Below are 17748 nucleotides of genomic sequence, written 5' to 3'. Positions count from 1 at the left end.
TTCTCTTTTAGGATTGCCACCCAGGACGATGAGCGGCTGAGATGGAGACGTCTGCCTCAGCCACTGCCTCCGAGAAGCAAGAAGCCAAAAGTGGGATCCTGGAGGCCGCTGGCTTCCCCGACCCGGGTAAAAAGGCCTCTCCTTTGGTAGTGGCTGCAGCGGCAGCAGCAGCGGTAGCTGCCCAAGGAGGTACTTTCTGTTTCGCACACTTGGAGAGCAGCAGGGGTGTTTTTCATTAGCCCGTTAGGATTTAATTAGAGTGGTGGCCCATGTCATCAGGGAGGCATGCTGGGTTTATGGAAGGCGAAGAGGAAGGCGCCTCTGCTCCCAGGAATCCCAGGCACCATGAAGGTCACCTGTGAGTTTGCTAAGAGGTCTGGCCACCCCAAGTCCAGGGGGCTGAGCTGCCTCAGACAGCGGTGGGTGGGGCCTGAGTACTGGGAGGGGAGAGAGGGAGGAGGGGCGTGGTCGCTGCCAGGCAGCCCTGGGGTGCGTGCAGCTGGCACATTTGAGATGTGCCCAGAGAACTTCTTGCCTCTTGCCCGCCAAGGACTGTTTTGGAAAGTAATTGTCTCCTGATGCCTTCTGGCTCTAATTAGAGGGTCAGGTTCGGGATTTACTATCTTAGGTGAATTTTTGGCCAACTTTAATTATAACAAAAGAGACTACACGAGCCACAGCCTCTCATTTTACTGCCCCAAAGAGAAAGACTCTCTGGTTTCCACTGGGCCGTCCATGCCAGCATCCCGTTGGGAAAGTTTGGCGGGAAGGCGAGACCTCCCCTGTGTCTGCACAGTCCATCTGGAGGCCACAGAACTATTTCTGTCTGGGAGGAATGGAGAGACTTCGATTTCTTTTCCTCCCTTTTTGTTCCAGTGCATTTAGTCAGGCCCTGTTGCTCGCACGGCTGAGGCACAGCTCAGAGAGCAGTCAGGGAAGATAATGCGCCTTTTCTTCCGGCGGGCGCTTGGGCAGCGCCCCTCACACTTTGATGTATACACAGTTGCAGGGGGGCTTGTTTCAGTGCAGACCCCGATTCAGTTAAGCTGGGGCAGGGCTGAGTTTCTGCATTTCTGTTGGGTGCCAAGATGATGCTGGGGCTACTGGTTCACAGGCCATGCTGGGGCCAGAGCCCAGGAACACGGGAAGACCCTCGGAGGGGCTTAGGAGTTGGTGCTTCTAAGAGTGGACCTGAGGGCCTGCGGGGGGTTGTTACTATATTTACTTTTATTTTTCCTGTAATCCTAAGTGGGAGGTCATTATTGGGATGTGTGACCCATGTCAGGAAAGGGAGATCTGAGGTCAATCTTCAGGCCCCTTGGGGAGGTGGCCTTCTGAGCTGGACGATGCCTCTCCACCCTGTGCCCCTTGGACAGGGACTCTCTAGACCCTCCCTCTGTGAGGAGGGGCCAGCTGGGGGTGGAGGAAGAGCTCTTAGGTGGAGTGGGAGGAGCCAAGCGCACAGGGAGGGAAGAGCGGGTGGAGCGGCCCTGGTCCTGGGGCCACACATGGTCTTTTCCTTCCCCTGGGTCAGGGCCATCCTTGGCCTGTGGGGGCACCTCAAGCTGCCCCTCTGCCCATGCTCTGAGGCCTTGTGAGCTCCAGGAAGCCTGGCCTCTGGGTATGTCTGGCCTGCCCCAGGGTCTTCAACAGGAACCATCCCCCCATCCCTCCACCCTGCACCCTGCCTCTCCAAGCCATGAGTGGATCATGAACCACCATGGTGCAATTTCCTGATGTGTCACATTAGTAGAGGACAGACTTAGACAGTAATTAGACAGTAATTAGAATGTAATTGCGGGGGAGCCCCTCTAGTGTCAGGCTGAGTTCTCATTATTGGTGCAATAGCAACAGATGCTTGAGGGATTCTTGATCTGTGGCGGGAGTAGGGGCCAGGCAGGAGGCCCAAAGTTTGGAGTACAACACCTCCACAAAGGCCGTCACCTCCCAACCTCCCCCCACTACAGCCCACCCCTGATGCCTTTCCTGCCCACCCCGCAGACACTTGTTGTCTGACCGCAGGGTGGCTTGGCTGGTGAGGTTCCAGCAGGGGGTGGACCCAGCCTTCGTGAGCATAGTTGCCACAGGGCAGGTGGCCTGTTGGCTTCGGAGCAGTCCTGGGCCATGTGTCTACTGCTGGAGAGTCGTGAGGACCCCAGAGCCTCCTCACCCATCGCTGCTCCCTGCACCTGTCTCTGAGCAGCTTTTTTTGGGAAGGGTCCTCCTGGAGTCAGGGGAGAGCAGCTGTTCCTGTGTGGCGCAAAGCAGGAACATCGTGGGCCAAGTCTCCTGGTGCTGGTGAAACGCGGCGGCTCCATTCGTGGATGGGATGGGAGGTGCGCTGGCCTGGGTCCCAGTTTTCCTAATCTGTGTCGAGAGTGGATTTGACAGGTGTTGTCCACAGTCTTTATGATCTTGGAACTTCGGATCTTCCTTAAATGTTACTGGATGGTGGCAGAGGTGCATGAGCAAGAATCCTCAGGTACTCAGCAACCCTGAGCTCCCCAGAAGGCTCCAAAGAGCCACGGATGTGGGCCTCACTGCCTGCAGGAGTACAGACCTGTTGGCAGTTGAGCAGAATGTGCGGAAGGAGGTGCCTGGAAGCTGCAGGTGGTTGGCGTGGGTCCCCCTCAGGGGCGGGGATGCTCTTGCGTTCATCTCTAGGTCTCAGCATCTGGTGCTGGGCCTGGCATGAGGGGTACCCAAGGGTCTTCGGGGACTGGAATGGTGTAGGAGAAAGGGTGGCATTGGTGAAGGAGGAAGTCTTCATGGGCCAGAAGCATTTGCTGCAGCCACTGAGGAGTTGGGCACTCAGCCTTCAGGCGCAGGGCTGGGTGTGGACAGTGGGTGAGGAGGGGCCGTGAGGGACTGTACCAAGCCTGGGAGAGGGACAGTGCTGCAGGGTGCGCCCCGGGTGGCTGCAAGGGTGCGGGGAGCTGAGAATTTTTGTTGAGGGGCCCCTCTTCTCGAGTTGTTTCTGGCAAAGATGAATCATCTTGGTCTGGGCGACTGCTCTGAGGCCTGTTTGCTGGGGGCAGGAGCAGACTGAGTCGATTCCCCTGTCGCTGCGTAGGTGACCACTTAGACTCCTGGCTGCTCTGAGACCTGGCTTGTTCCTCCAAATCCCATGACATTGTCCTCCATGGTTCACACCCTGATTTGCTTTCTGGTGGAAAGGGATGATTTATTATTATTATTATTATTATTATTATTTTTGAGACAGAGTCTTTGCTCTGTTGCCCAGGCTGGAGTGCAGTGGCGCAATCTCAGCTCACTGCCAGCTCCGCCTCCAGGGTTCACGCCATTCTCCTGCTTCAGCCTCCCGAGTAGCTGGGACTACAGGCGCCCGCCACCACGCCTGGCTAATTTTTTGTATTTTTTGGTAGAGACGGGGTTTCACCGTGTTAGCCAGGATGGTCTCGATCTCCTGACCTCATGATCCACCCGCCTTGGCCTCCCAAAGTGCTGGGATTACAGGTGTGAGCCACCACACCTGGCCGAAAGGGATGACTTATACAAGCTTAGTGTTTCCTGACTTATTACAGTACATCAGAGGAGGTGTGGGGTGGGTGGGTCCTGTCTGAGGATGTCAGGGGCACAGTGGTGAGGAAACAGCCAAATCCTGCAAGCTGTCAGGGGCTGTTCCCCGGCATCTGTAAGGTATCCAGATGTGGGGGCTCCCTGCATTCCCACATTCCCCGGCAGCTCATGGCCCCTCATCCAGCCTCCCCCATCCTTCACTGTCACCAGTTCCGAGAGCTTCCATTCCACGGCTAGAATGGATTCAAACAGTACACATACCTGCAGGCAAAAGGATTTCACTTTTTTGTTTGTTTGCTTGTTTTTTGAGACAGTCTCACTCTGTCGCCCAGGCTGGAGTGCAGTGGCATGATCTCAGCTCACTGCAACCTCCGCCTCCCGGGTTCAAGCCATTCTCCTGCTTCAGCCTTCTGGGTAGCTGGGATTACAGGCGCCTGCCACCACGCCCGGCTAATTTTTGTATTTTTAGTAGAGATGGGGTTTCACCGTGTTGGCCAGGCTGGTCTTGAATTTCTGACCTCAAGTGATCTGCCCGCCCTGGCCTCTCAAAGTGCTGGGATTACAGGCGTGAGCCACCGCGGGATTTCACTTCTGAGTTATTTGTATCTATGAAAAATTGAAAACAGCCTACCTGTTCGTTGATAGGGGACTGGTTCATCTATGGAACATCTTGAATGGAACACGATGTTGCCCCTGAAAATGTTAATCAAGACTTTTCAATTACAGGGTGGGAACATGCTTATATTCTAATATTAAGTGGGATAAAAAGAAGGTGCAACTGATCTCAAGCCCCTCTAGCAATGAGATAGAAAGTGAAGGTTCAGAGTGAGGAGAGAGGACATGAAGGAGGTGGGAAGCCCCAACAGGAAAGCTTGGAAAACCCAGGCAGGAGCTCCTGGGTGCCAGGCTGGTGCGGTCAGAGCCTCTCCTTCAGTACCTCCCGTATTGTAGATGAGACTGAGGCCCATCTGGGCATGGGGCTTGCCCAAGGCTACCAGCTGCTTCAACCACGAGCTGGGCCCGGGGCTTGGGGCTCCCGCCTCTCACATGGTGAGAGTCTCTTTCAGGTATTTGCTTTTAGATTGTTGTTTAGATTGCTGTTAGACTTGGGCCTTAATTTAGGTCCTACTGCTACCCCGGGGTGAGTGTCCAGCCTTGGTAAGGCCTCACGTGTCTTGATGCCTCAGTTCCCTCATCAATCCCAGGCCCTGATGGCACCTGCTGTCTTCCAAACAGCCAGTTCTTTGAGGTCTGGGGCCGTGAGTTATTTTCAAAGTCACCTACCTCGACTGGCCTCTGTTGCCTGCCTTCCCCTAGGAGTCCATGAGGCTGGACCTGTTGGGGGCTGGGTGTTTCCACTTAGAGTCACTATTTCCCTGTGCCAGAATATGCGTGAGAAACATATTTGCAGAGCAGAGCATGGCTGGGCTGGACCGAGCTGGACCAAAGGAAAAAGCAGCCCTGTGGTCAGACTGGGGAAAGGTTAGTTTAATCATCTGGCTGGAGGAGTTCATAAGAGCAGACGGCAGAAGCCTGGGAGGGCGAGTTCTTTCCCAGTCTCTTTTGCTGTTGTGCTAACACTTTGGAGGCCATAAATCTTTTAAAACACATTTTGGCCCAGAGGTTTTCCCCTCCTTTAACTTCTAAAATGGTGTAATTTTAAAAGCAATTTGATTCAGATGTTTCTCATTGCTTTATACTGAAACTGTCCAAATGCTGTTGTATTTTCCTCCTTCACTGTGGGTTCTCTTTCAAAAATATTTCTGAACCTCTCTGTGTGCCTCACTGAGCACCAGGGACTACTTAGAGCCTCTGGGATAATATGAAAGGCAGAGCCATGAATCCCGGAGCTGGGTCTGATCTCATGAGTTTTGCTAGTTTCTGGAATCAAGCAGCCAGACAGGCTTCAGACATCCTGGGATGTACCTGCAATGGCCAACGCTCACCTCTTCCACGAAGCATCCAATGTGTGCTGGGCCAGGTGTCCTTCAGTGTGGGCCGCACCAGCAACATCAGCATCCCCTGGGAATTGTTAGAAATGCTAATTCTTGAGCCCCACCTTAGACCTACTGAATCCGAGTCTGAGGGTAGAGCCCGGCAAGCTGTGTTTACACAAACCCTCTTGGTGATTCTGATACACTCCTCAGTTGGAGAACCACATGTTCTGACCACATGAGGAAGGGTGGGTCTTTCCATAGGTAAGATGGGAGTTAGACACAGAGCTGCAGTGCGGAGATTTCAGGAGACTTCTGATGTGCTTACACAGGCCTGCCAGGGCACTTCCTGGATAGTAGCTGTAACACTGCCTTCTCTTAGTGCAGGCAGTGCCAAGGAAGTACTGAGAAGCAGCCCAGGCTCTGGAACCAGGCTGCCTGGTTAAGTCCCAGTTCTGTTGACCTTAGGCAGGTCTGTGCCTCACTTTTCTCATCTATAAAATGGACATGATCTTGGTTGTGAGCATTCCTTGAGTCAGCACATGGGAAGTGCTTAGAAAAGCGTTGGGCACAGAGGTGGCTTTGTGTGAGGTCCAAGTTGAGTATTTGCTTTATGAACTATTGCTATTCTTCCTACCAGTTTTCCTTTTCTAGATCTGCATACTCTGCCTGACTTAGAAAGTTTCCTTTTCACTGGTAACCCTTGCCTGCTGACCCGTTGAGGCTGACAGCAGGTGGGAAGCCCAGGTTTCTGGTGACTTCCTACTTGAGAGTGGTGGGTGCCCTGAGCTGGAAATCAGACCTGGGTTCCTGTCCCACTTTGCTTTGCTCCCAGGGCCTGTCCTGGGTATCTGTCCTGAGTGGGCTCCTGGTCTCTCTGACTTGGTCTTTTCCCCAGCACACTGGAGACCAGACCAGACCAAAAGTTACTAAAGCTGGCCAAGCCTTAGACTCTCGTGACAATCACTGTATAAGTGCAGGGTCCAGGGCAGCCCCTGGGCTGGGGCCTGGGCATATGTATTTTTAATACACTTCACAGGTCATTGGGCGCAGTCCGTCCAAGGCATGAACAAGATCCCTTGGAGTATTAAAGAGTCTCAGGTGGGGAGACTACGGTTTGCAGCTGGTAGTACTGGCGGGGCTGTGACCAGGCTAGCATAGCTAGGGTCAAGCACTAGATGACTCTCAGCACAGCGCTCCAGTGTTCCAGGAGGCCTGTGTGCTACCTACTCATACTGGCAGTCCTCCTATCTTCTTCATTGGCCCTGCTGGGTTCTTGGAAAGTTTTTCTGAGGCACAGTTTTGCTTAGTGGCGAGGCATGCATGTCTATATGGGAATGCTGTGCAAATACCAGAATATTTAGACGACTCATTTTCATTGTGTTGGCCAGAGCTAGAAAATCCCCTCCCACCACCTGCCTTGCCACACCTAGGAATCTGTCCAATAACCCTCCATTGATATGTACCTCCAAGTCCCTGGTGTCTTTGCACTCTGTCTTTTTCTGTGCCTCCAGGATGTCCATGTGGGCAGGGCATTGCTTGTTCACCACTGTCCCCACATCCGCCCTTGCAGCAGACATCCCATAGGTGATTATGGAATCTGATGCTATCATGCCAGAAGTGTTCCCGGTGGGCTGGTGTGGTCAGCTGTCTCTGGGTATAAGGGTCAGTTGAGGCTGGCCCTGGTCTTTGGCCCCCCTGCCAGGCCCCATGGCCAGCAGGGAGCTGAGTGGGCCACCTTCCCTGGCTTATCTGAGTTTCTCTGCTGGGGCCACACACTTTTGCCTTGGACCTGGAGATGCACCCAGCTGTGACTAAGTGGGCCATTACTCTTATTTAAATGATTTTCAGGATGGCTGTTGATGCTGCTGGGCTTGTTTTATGGTCCAGCCACCCAGAACAACCAGTTCCCCTCAGACTTTGTCCAGAGAGCAGAGCTGAGTTCCCCTGACAGCCTGGCTCACCCAGGAAGCGGGGTGCAGGCTGCACACCCAGATGTTTTTCAGATAGTTCAGGAGTGCACTGCCAGGTTGGATGCCTGGGACGGGGGGATGAAGTTGGAGGCTTCTTCCTGCTCCCAGCAGAGTCTAGTGGGAAGAGCATGGCTTGGGGTCAGGCAGATCTGGGCTCTTCTTACCCTCTGCTTACCAGCCATGTCTTCTGGACGAATCAGGGAACTTCTCTGAGATTCGTGCAATGGCGATGGTAGTGGTCACTACTTCTGGCTACCATGGAACTAAGTGAGACAAGGTCTGCAGGGTGGCTAGCAGAGCATGTGGACACGGAGGAAGTAAATGTCCACATAACAGAAACCCGAGCATTCCTCTGGCCTGTCCTGGCCTCACACTCACTGCCACTCAGAACAGCTGCCGTCCAGAATCAGCCTGGCCGCCCCGTTTCCCCAAGCACTACAGGTTTGTTCTCTGCTTCTGGCCCCAGCCTGGGGTCTGGACTCTGGGAGGCTCTCCTGGCCCCTGCCCATTGCTCCCCTTGGTTACAGAGACCGGCACACATGTTTGCACGTCACCTCTGTGTCACTTTGTTTTCTGGCTGGTGCCTATAAGCCGGTGAACCCTACCTGCCTGGAATGACAGCGTCAGAGGACAGTGCTGGCGGCTCCTGCCCCTGCGTGCTCCCTGGGGTCTTGGCCATGCCTGGCAGGCACTCCTTCATTTCTCACGGTTCACTGTGAATGTTCAGCTGGTGCAGAGTTGGGTGAAGCTTCAAAGTCATTTCTACTTACAGAACTGGAAGAAGCTTTTGAAATCCTCTAGTTTGAATCTATTCATTTTACAGATGTGGAAACTGACGTCCAGAGACACAAAATGCAGAGGGTTGCCTAGTGATATTGCTTGGACTGGAAACCAATTCCCCAGGAACATTCCATCACGTGGGACACAGCTGTCCCTCAACCTGGCCCTCCTCCTGGCCCAAACCCCAGCTTCCCAAGTGACTGTGTTTAGGTTGGAAACATTTTTCTGACGTTTGGTTCTGTCAAAACTAATTTTAGCATTTCTAAAGCTTGGTAAAAATACAGCCTCATTACTTTGATGTCAGTGCATAGTTTACTATTAGTATATTCTGGGGTGTATCATTTTAGTCATGTTTAACACGGCTGCACCAGGCATGCACTATTAAATCTGGCTTATTTTACATTCCTGTCCGGAATTATTTATTTGTAACAATTTCCTTTCTATCAAAAGACAAAGCTAATGCTGTGTTTTAATGTGTTATTTACACACAAAATAACCTATTTACAACTCAGTATGCGCCGGAGGGAGAATGGATGGGCCCCCGTTCCCTGCGTTCTGTTATATCAGAGTTTAACAATCTGGATCGCTAATAGAACCATTTATCATTGCTTGGGAGGAGGGGGAAGAGATAATTTATTTTATGTTTGTGGCCAGGTCTCACCGCCTCTGATCTTGGGACCATTTTGAGGATAATGAAGTGAAGCCCTGCATTTGGTGGGGGCTGTGGGGCGCCCGGGCCTGGGTACCTCTGGGTTCCCTGCATTCATGTGCACATCCTACAGATGGTCCTGAACTGTGGATCAGAGAGGCGGTGATGACGGGGACGTTGCCTCTGCCTTCCAGGAGCTTCCAGTTACAGGTGACACTCAGGAGATGGTGACGAATCCTGCCCGTGGGGCTTCACGGAGGAGGCAGTGTCTGAGCCTGGGGACATTCGGGGTTCCACCAGGTGGAAAGAGGAAAGGGTGAGTGGGCCCTGGTAGGAGGAGGGGGGCAGAGTGGCCCCCTGGGAGTGTGGGGAGGGGGCTTGGGCGCCATCGGCTCAGTCCGTATGTCTCCTGCGTGAGTCCATATGTCTCCTGCCTGGCATGTGGGGTCTGAAGGACAAGGCACCTGTTGCCCTGCGGGGAGGCGCAGAGGTGGCTGGCACCCAGGTGGGTGCATGGCTGATCCAGGGTGCAGGCCAAGGTCCCGGGGACTCCACTAAAGTCTCTTTGAATGGACACTGAGGGGTAAGGAGGGAAAGCTCCATTTGAAGCTGCTGTGCTCTGAAGCTCTGTGTGGACACCAGAGGAGGGTTAGGAAGTGCGGGGAGATGCATTTAAGAAGCAGGGGCCATGGCCCTGTCCCGAAAAGCTTGTGGTTCCCCCATGGAGAAACCAGACACCCCAGTTACGATGCTGATGTGGGCATTGTCTGCTGCCTGCAGTGATCCAGGAATACATTAGGGAAGGATTGTGGCCTCAGTAGGACCTGGTAACACTGCTGTGTACAGCCCTGTGACCTGGCTGCTCAGTCAGTCCCACAGAAAGCCACTGTGCACTCAGATCAGGGGGCTGGGGAGGGGGTCACCAAAGTGTGATTGCAAAGTGTGGCAGGGCTTGGGCAAGCCCCCTGGGGACGATGCAGGGAACCATCAGCCCCAGGACACCAGCATGGTCTGGGGGATGGGACCTGGGCTTGGACAGGTGAGGTTTGAACCCTTTCCCTGCCCCTTCTCGGTTGGGTATCCTGTGCTGATCTGAACCCCAGTGTCCTCATTTTAAACGCAGGCCAAAATACGTATCTTTGGAGTGCTAGGCTGACCAATAATGAGACTCCAGTGCTTAGAGGGCCCCTGGCACACAGTTGGCATTCTGTAAATGGTAGTTGCAGCTATTAGTATTATGGTTCTTGCTCTTGTTATGATTCTTAATTCAAGAACTGTTTTCTGAGGGTAGCACATACGTTCCTTAAAAATATTTGAGAGAGCAAATGAAGGACCTGAGTCTCTGTAATGAGTTAGCAGTTCACTCGTGATGTGCAAGGAGGAACCACACTCTAGCCTGAGGAACAGCATGGGCAAAGGTCCTGGGGTCTGAGAATGGCTGGAGAGGCTGAGCTGAGCGGCAAGCACTGGCAAATGAGGCTGGTTTTGTCAGCCCCTTGGCAAAGGGCTCCCTTCCCTCCCCGATCCTGGCACAAGCTCACATCTGAGGCCGAGTCTAGCGGCCCCTCTTAGGGTCTGTGTCCTCCCTCTGCTCACAGCCACACGTGGACAATGGTGACTCAGCCAGGCCCTGTGTGCACAGCTTGCTTGGACCACCCCCCGACCCCCCCACCAACCCTCAGCATCTGGCTGCTTCTCCTTCTGGGTGGGCAGGGCAGGGAGGGAGCCAGAGGGGCTCTGTCTTAAGAAGCCGCCCTTAGCTCCTTCCCCTTGAATATGTCCTGGCTGGCCCTGCTGTCAGAGGGCGTGGACCTCTGCTTTGTGTTATGGGGGATTGTGAAGCTTGAAACCCTGGCACCAGACAGCCAGGCCTCTGGGCAGAGCAGGGCCTCATCTGCCGTCTGACTTTCCATCTTGTTTTCAGCAGCGATATTTGAGAGGAGGTTTGTGTTTGGTGTGGAGCCAGGCAGTGGACACCGCTTTGCACCTTCTATTATCCCTGCAATTCTAGAAATGGAAGGACGTCCAGGAGAAGCCTATGCAGGGCCGAGCATGTGGTCTCTGCGTGGTGTGATGGTGGCCAGGGTGGGGAAGTCCCTGCCCCCGCCGAGTGCTGCAATCCCACCATCAGGTGTTTACCCCCTTGCTGTCACCTTACCTCTGGGTTTGTGCAAAGGCCCCTGTTGTCCATTATCCTCTTGTGACCTCTCCCCAGTGGCTCCTGGATCAGCTGGAGAGGGCCAGGCTTCTGAGCACTGGAGTACCTGTGCCTGGGGAAGCTCACCTAGGAGAGAATAGGGTCCGGGAGGGAAGAAAAACTTGCCAACGACACACTTTGCTGACTGGGTGAGTTGCTGAGGCTCGATGTCAGCGAGATCTTTGTCCTGTTGCCAGTCCCCAGACTGTGAGGTCTCCACGCTGGAGTCAATGGCCCTCTACGCCATGTTGGTGACAAGAAAAGCAACAGGCACCTTCACTTAGAGGACAGAAAAGTGTGAGTTCACATCTAGGTGTAGGAGCAGGGGCCACCCTTGCCTTGTCTGTCTGTGAAATGGGGGTGACAAGGCTCCCCTCAGCAACCTCTGTAGTGCAGGGTGGCCTGGCATGTGGGCAGCGGGCAGCTGTTGTTATTCTCATGGGATAGTGGCAACCCTTGCCTGAAAGCACCTGAGGCTGTTTGTGTCTTCAGTGGCTAGGGCACTGTGGAGCTTCCCAGCTGCCCATAGTTCTCAGCAGCGCCCACATGCCTGGCCCCCCGGATTTTCTAGCTCCAGGCCATCAGGGAGGGAGGACCCACCAGTTCCACTCTTCAAGAACTACCTCCGATAATTGAAAACCTATGTGTACACAAAACTTTGTATGTGGGTGTTTATAGCAATGTTAGTTACGATAGTCCCAAAATGGAAATGACCCAAGCATCCATCCGCTAATGAATGGATGAGCAGAATGTGGTATGTATGTACAATGGAATATTACTGGGTCATAAAAAGGAGTGAAGTGCTGATCAACGGTATACAGAAATGAACCTCACAAACGTATGCTGAGAGAAAGAAGCCAGGCATCAAAGCACAAATATTGTAGGATTCCATTCCCATGAATTGTCTAGAACGACAAATCCATAGAGACAGAAGGGAGATGAGGAGGTGCCAGGGGCTGGGAGAAGAGGGAATGGGGAATGATTGCTATGGGCTTGGGGTTTCTTTTTGGAGGGATGAAAATGTTCTGTAATTAGATAGTGGTGATGGTTGCAACAGCCCTGTGAATATACTAAAAACCACTGAATTGTAGACTTTAAAAGGGTGAATTTTATGGTATGTGAATTATATCTCTGTTTAAAAAAGAAGGGAGGGAGGAGAAACAAAGGACAGAAGGAAGGAAAAGAGGAAGTAAGTGCGGGGGAGGGAGGGCACCCGTGGCAGCATGGGGGCCTGGCCGTGCAGCTGCTCACAGCCCCTGGGATCTCCAAGTGCCTTGTGCACCGCTACCCCTCAGGGAGGACCCTGCTTCCCCTGGCCAATGAGCAGCTTTCCCATCTAATCTATAGGCCCCAGAAGCTCTAAAAATAACTGAAGTGGAAGGAGGGTGTTTAATGACAAAGTAAATAATTACATTAAGGGTGCGAGTTTGGAGGGGAGCTGAGTAAATCACTGAGAAAGAGCACCAGCCTCCAGCTAACTTCCACTCCTTTATCACCAGATTACATCCTCCTTAGAACCTGAATCATTGACTGTGGCTGGTGGCAGGCTCTGCAGTGGTGGGGGCTGCGGTCAGGCAGGTGCTGAGAGAGATGCCCTGTGAGCATTTCAGGGTGACCCTGCTGGCCCTAACTCCAGGTGGATGAGCACCAAGGGCGGGGGCCCCTGTGCTGCTGGAAATTAACTACTCTGCTGGGGGGAGCCAGGTCTCAGGGATGGCCGCACAGCCTTGCTGCCCACAGCTGGAGGGGGCCAGGCTTCTGAGCCAGAGTGGCTTCAGGGGTCATTTGGTCCATTGAGGTCCAAGGAGGGGGATGGTCTTGCCAGTGCTACGTGGTGATTATCTATCAGATCTTGGTAGGGAGATTTCTGGGAGTGGTGTTCCCAGTCCAGGTGTGCTGGGCCGTCTTCTGTGTTGAGAGCAACATCTGCAGTGGGCAAGCCCCAGGCAGACTATAGCCCTGGGAAGTGGCAGCGTTCACCAGCTTTGGCATGGTGTGGGCTGGGGCTGTCTGGCACACCTGCCCACCTCCCCTGTCCTGGCCTGGAGCCCTCATTTAGTCCCTTCCTTTGCTGTCCCTCCTCCCTCTACCTCATGGCCTCATCCTGTCCTCAGGGCGGCCCAGCCGACAGCCTCTCTCCTCTCCCTGGCCCTGTGCTACCCCTCAGGATGTGGAGGATGGGCAGGCTCCCACGCTTATGGGATGCACTAATAGGGGTGCTTGGAAGGGATGAGGATACAGGGAGACAGCAGTGCCTTGGCCTGAAGGGACAGATCTTCTCGATAGAAACTGTGTTAGGACACTTGGTGCAAGCAACAGAAGCCCGCTCTGGCTCTCTGAAGCTACGTGGCGTTCTGGTCCTCCATAACTCAGAAGTTCAGGGTTAGATTTGCTTTTAGGACTAGCTAAGCTTGAGGCTCCAGTGACGTCACTGGGACATGTCTCTTTCTGTCCGTGATCTCGATTGGCTTTCTGCTGGCCTGGCATTCTGATAGCTCTGATCACGAGAGGGTGGAGTTGCTGATGTGGGCCTGATATCCATGAGCTCAGATGGAGGAGTGTCTCATTCCAGGTGATTCCAGCAAAAGTCCTGGGGGCAACTTATTGGCTAGACCTGGGTCCCATGCACCCTTGTGAACCATCCACTGTGACCGAGCCATGTAGTATTTTGTGGGGTCCCATGCATACCTGTGCAAAGTGGGGTGGGTCCGCCCCCTTATCTGCTGGAGCTGTGCGTAGAAGGGCGGCCCATGTGCTGCTGGTCAAGCCAAATACCAGTGCCCGCCTCCCTGAAGCCAGATGGCAGGAGGAGTGGGCAGGAGACCCGGAGAGGCCTGGGCACCTGTAGACATCCACTGGTGGATGGTGGGGTCAGAGTTGGGCCCTTCAGAAGCAGCAAGGAGTCCTCTGGTCATTCCATCCCCCCAGCCGCATTTTTTGGGTTGTACCAGGGGTGCCGTCCCCCTCCCCTAGTTGTCCTTTTGAGCTCCCCAGAAGGGTACACAAAGTGCTCCCTGAGAAGTGCCAGACCAGAGCCTTGGAGAGGAAATGCTAGAAAGTTCCAGGGGTGGCATCGCTAAGGAGGGCTCCTTAAAGAATGAGAGAGCTACTGGGAAGGTGGAGGTGAGCAGAGGCTCAACGGGGGGTGGATGACAGGGCACATGCCAGGGCAGGGAGCAGTGCCTGCTGGAGAGGAGGCTTCATACTAGGGGTAGGAGGAGAGGTGCAGTTGGAAAGGGAGGTTGGAATCGCTGTGGGGAGCCTGGGATGCCCTGAGAGGAATTTGGACGGGGGTGGGGGGTGTAGTAGGGAGCTGTTGAAGGGCTTTGAGCAGGGGAGGGGCTTTTAGAATCAGCACATCTCTTTGCTGATTGATTTGAAGCATTCCATACTCACAAATGAAATCCTGCTGGACAGCTCTGCTTTTCAGAAGATTCTTTTTCCTCCCTCCCTCCCTCCTTCCCTCCCTCTTTCCTTCTCTTCCTTTTTTCCACAAGTGTTTACTGGGGGCCTACTATGCGCCGGGCAGTGTAGTCCCTGGGTGGCAGCAGCGAACACACAGGCAAGGTCCACTTCTCTGGAACTGACATTGTAGTTGGGAGACACAGGCAAGTACCCAAATCAATGACTGTGCGGAACAGGATGTAAGCTGGGTATTCTGGCAGGGAGAGATGGAGGATCGGTGGCCTCAGCCTTCCTTGAGACAGGAACGCTTTTCCCAGGGTTGTTGAAGCCACTGTCTCTCTCAAATGTGCTGGTTAGGGCACAATAGAAAACCACTTCCTCTGCTGTGGGAGGAGAAGAAACTCATCGCGAAGCCAGCTGCAGGCTGAAGAGCGGGTTCAGGTCACCCCTGTACAGCAGGACAGGGCCACACACACATGTCGCGGCCCAGTCCCCGCACTGCGTCGGGAGTCGGGCGTCCCCAGGAGCCACTAGATGGGCCCTCATGCAGGCAGATGCCCTGGGTCCTGGCCCCGCTGTGAGAGCTGTGGCGGTTCCTTTGCATCCTTGTCTTTCACGGGGGAATGATGAGGACTTCCCTCCTAGGGCCGTGGTCAGGGCTGAAGCTGAGACGCAGGCCGGATTATGATCCACAGGGTCATCCTCACAGGGGTTTTGGAAGGACTGACCACGCCGCCACCATGGGGGACCTGAGGCCCTTCTTTCCATCGCTGGGGTCATGACTCCCAGAGTGGCCTTCTGGTGGCATGTCTGGCCTCTCCCTACCCTCACGCCCTGGGGTGTCATGGTGGACCCCATGGTCTCTCTCTGGAGACATCACCCTTCCTAGTCATTCAGGCTGCCAGGGAGCCCCTTTCTCCTGTTGCCATCCTTGGCATGCTGGCTCTGACCTCTCTTTTCCTGGAACTTTTTCTCCTGGGCTGTGTTTTTCAGGTCTCTGAACCTCTGGGGCTGGCCCAGGTGAGTGCCCCTTCCAATCCTGCCAGTGTGTGAGCTCTGTTCTCCCTCTTCCACATGGGGGATGCTTCACAGCAGTGAGGGTGAGAGTCTTCTGTTCTTTCCGTGTGTCCCCACTGAAGAAGGCGGGGACACCTGGCCATGTTGTGGAGCCTTTCCTGGGTAGGGAAAGAGCGCTGGTCTGGGGTGGGAGATGGACCTCCAACACTGCGAGGTCCCCAGACGATGACTGTGAAAGTGTCCCGAAGAATTTTCAGCATGCCACACACAGGACGTGAAGTGTTGGCACTCCTGGCCAGCGCCTGAGCACCACTAATACGGACAATGTCCTGGCAGGGCCGGGGTGGTGAAACATGCTTCTTTTGTGCATCTGTTCCCAAGGAGGAATTGGAGGCTTCTGAAGACTTAAAAACCACACCAAAACAAAATAACCAGAGAAAATGTTTCCCTGTGCTGTGGTTCTAAGAGCTGTATTGCTTTGGGGAAGAGGGGAAGGCAAGAACCCCCTTTGAAAGCTTTTCCCGGAGGAGATGGGGGATGGCGTGGGTGCCCATGGACATGCAGTCCACATGATGGCTGCCATGTGCCCTTGAGCATCCTCATCCCAGAATGGCCCAGCGCACACAGAGGAACAGCCTGATCCCCTCAGCTGCGTTGAGTCTTGGGAGAGGGAGAGCCAAGCCCCAGGGGTCGATTGAAACTCTGAGTCCTGCTTGTGCAAGGACTTTGCAGCTGTGTGACTGCCCGGGGCGATGGGTGCTGCCACACTTGTCTGCCAGGCCATTCTCCTGACAATGTTCTTGTACATGCAGCTGCAGCTGGCCCCAGATCCCCAGGTCCCCCACCACCACCCTGGCCCCTCACTGCTGACTTCTCTGCCATCTCTTGCCATTCTTGCATGCGGTCTTGTCCCCAAGACAAGTGGGGAAGATGGTGCCAGCCTAGTGGGCTACTTTGTCCTGAGAAGGTCATGTTCAGCTCCCCCACCATCCAAGGGAAGTCTGTGCCCCTGATTTGAGGGGAAGATGCGTTTTCTAAGGTTACTTCAACTTATGGTGTCTTAGTTATCATTCTTAGAAGCAGGCTCTTAAGAGAAGGATTCTGGTGTACCTGGTTTATTTGGAGTTGTAGGGAAGGGAGTGGTGAGGTGAGATGGGAGGAAAGCACCTGTAAAGGGAGGCTTAGAGAGTCAGCTGCCCCCGAGAACAACTGGAGCTTCATCCCTGAGGGGAATCTGGGAGCTGGCATGGTTATCCCATCCCAGAGAAAGGAAGCAGCTCTAAACACCAGTTGCTGGCAGTGCCCCACTGAGGGCTCCTCTTGCACTCCAGACCTGTTGCACAGCTGGGCAAAGTAGGCTTTGGAGACAGAAAACCCTCAGTTAACCACGGTGCTGGTGGTTGGAAAGGATGTGTGCACCAAAGGGGTAAGGGCACCGGGATTTGAGTGGGAATCAACAGGATCTGCCCTACAGAGATGGGGGTGGTAAGTGCTGATCGCCATGATTTCTGAGGGCTTAGGAAGCCTTTTCTGTGTCTGTCTGTATGATTTTGTGGTTAAACATGAATGCTGATGGCTGAAAGGTGTGTGAGTGTGGTAAAATGGATACTTCTAGGCAGATCACCTGGCTATTGTCAGATATCAGTGCCTCACTGGGAATGAGTTGATCAGATTTCATGTTGAGAGCAGTGTTGGGTGGGGTAGAGCAGGGGTCCCGTCCTCCGGCTACAGACTGGCACCAGTCCATGCCCTGTTACGAACCAGGCCACATAGCGGGAGGTGAGCAGCAGGCAAGAGCATTACCACCTGAGATGCACCTTCTGTCAGATCAGCAGCGGCATTAGATTCTCATAGGAGCAAGAACCCTATTGTGAACTGTGCATTTGAGGGATCTAGGTTGCGTGCTCCTTATGAGAATCTAATGCCTGATGACCTGAGGTGGAATAGTTTTGGGTTCCTGCCCCCGCCCGCCCCGCCCCCCGCCCCCCGCCCCCGCCGCACTGGTCCCTGGAAAAATTGTCTTCCATGAAACTGGTCCCTGGTGCCAAAAAGCTTCGGGACCACTGGGGTAGAGGGCAGGACAGAGGCTGCCTCTTGGAGGATGAGGTCAGAAACAGGTGTGATGGTCCTGGAGATCCCCTGAATGTATCCTCAAAGACAAGGGCCAGTGTCCTGTCCTGTCCTGTCCTGTCCTGTCCTGTCCTGTCCTGTCCTGTCGATGCCAGCGTCCAGGGGCCTGAGACAGGGAGAGGG

General features: G+C 54.1%; 1 protein-coding gene across 10 annotated transcripts in view; it reads left to right on the top strand.

Annotated features, from left to right (window-relative positions):
- The window catches only part of GLI2 (GLI family zinc finger 2), a 257249-nt gene that overhangs the window by 62706 nt on the left and 176795 nt on the right, over positions 1 to 17748 (top strand). For 5 of the 10 annotated variants that reach the window (XM_063647347.1, XM_063647349.1, XM_054478859.2 and 2 more), the window contains exon 2: positions 12 to 189. In XM_063647347.1, coding sequence (XP_063503417.1) covers positions 42 to 189 — 148 coding nt within the window. In that variant the 5' untranslated portion in view covers positions 12 to 41. Of the gene's footprint in view, positions 1 to 11; positions 190 to 211; positions 359 to 17748 lie in introns of those variants that run through there. The other 5 variants (XM_063647351.1, XM_063647352.1, XM_063647354.1 and 2 more) reach the window with 4 other exon arrangements.

The sequence above is a fragment of the Pongo pygmaeus genome, chromosome 11 (assembly GCF_028885625.2).
Source record: "Pongo pygmaeus isolate AG05252 chromosome 11, NHGRI_mPonPyg2-v2.0_pri, whole genome shotgun sequence".
Classification (NCBI taxonomy): domain Eukaryota; kingdom Metazoa; phylum Chordata; class Mammalia; order Primates; family Hominidae; genus Pongo; species Pongo pygmaeus.
The sequence above is the reverse complement of the archived record's forward strand: the minus strand, read 5'-3'. Positions and strand labels throughout refer to the sequence as shown.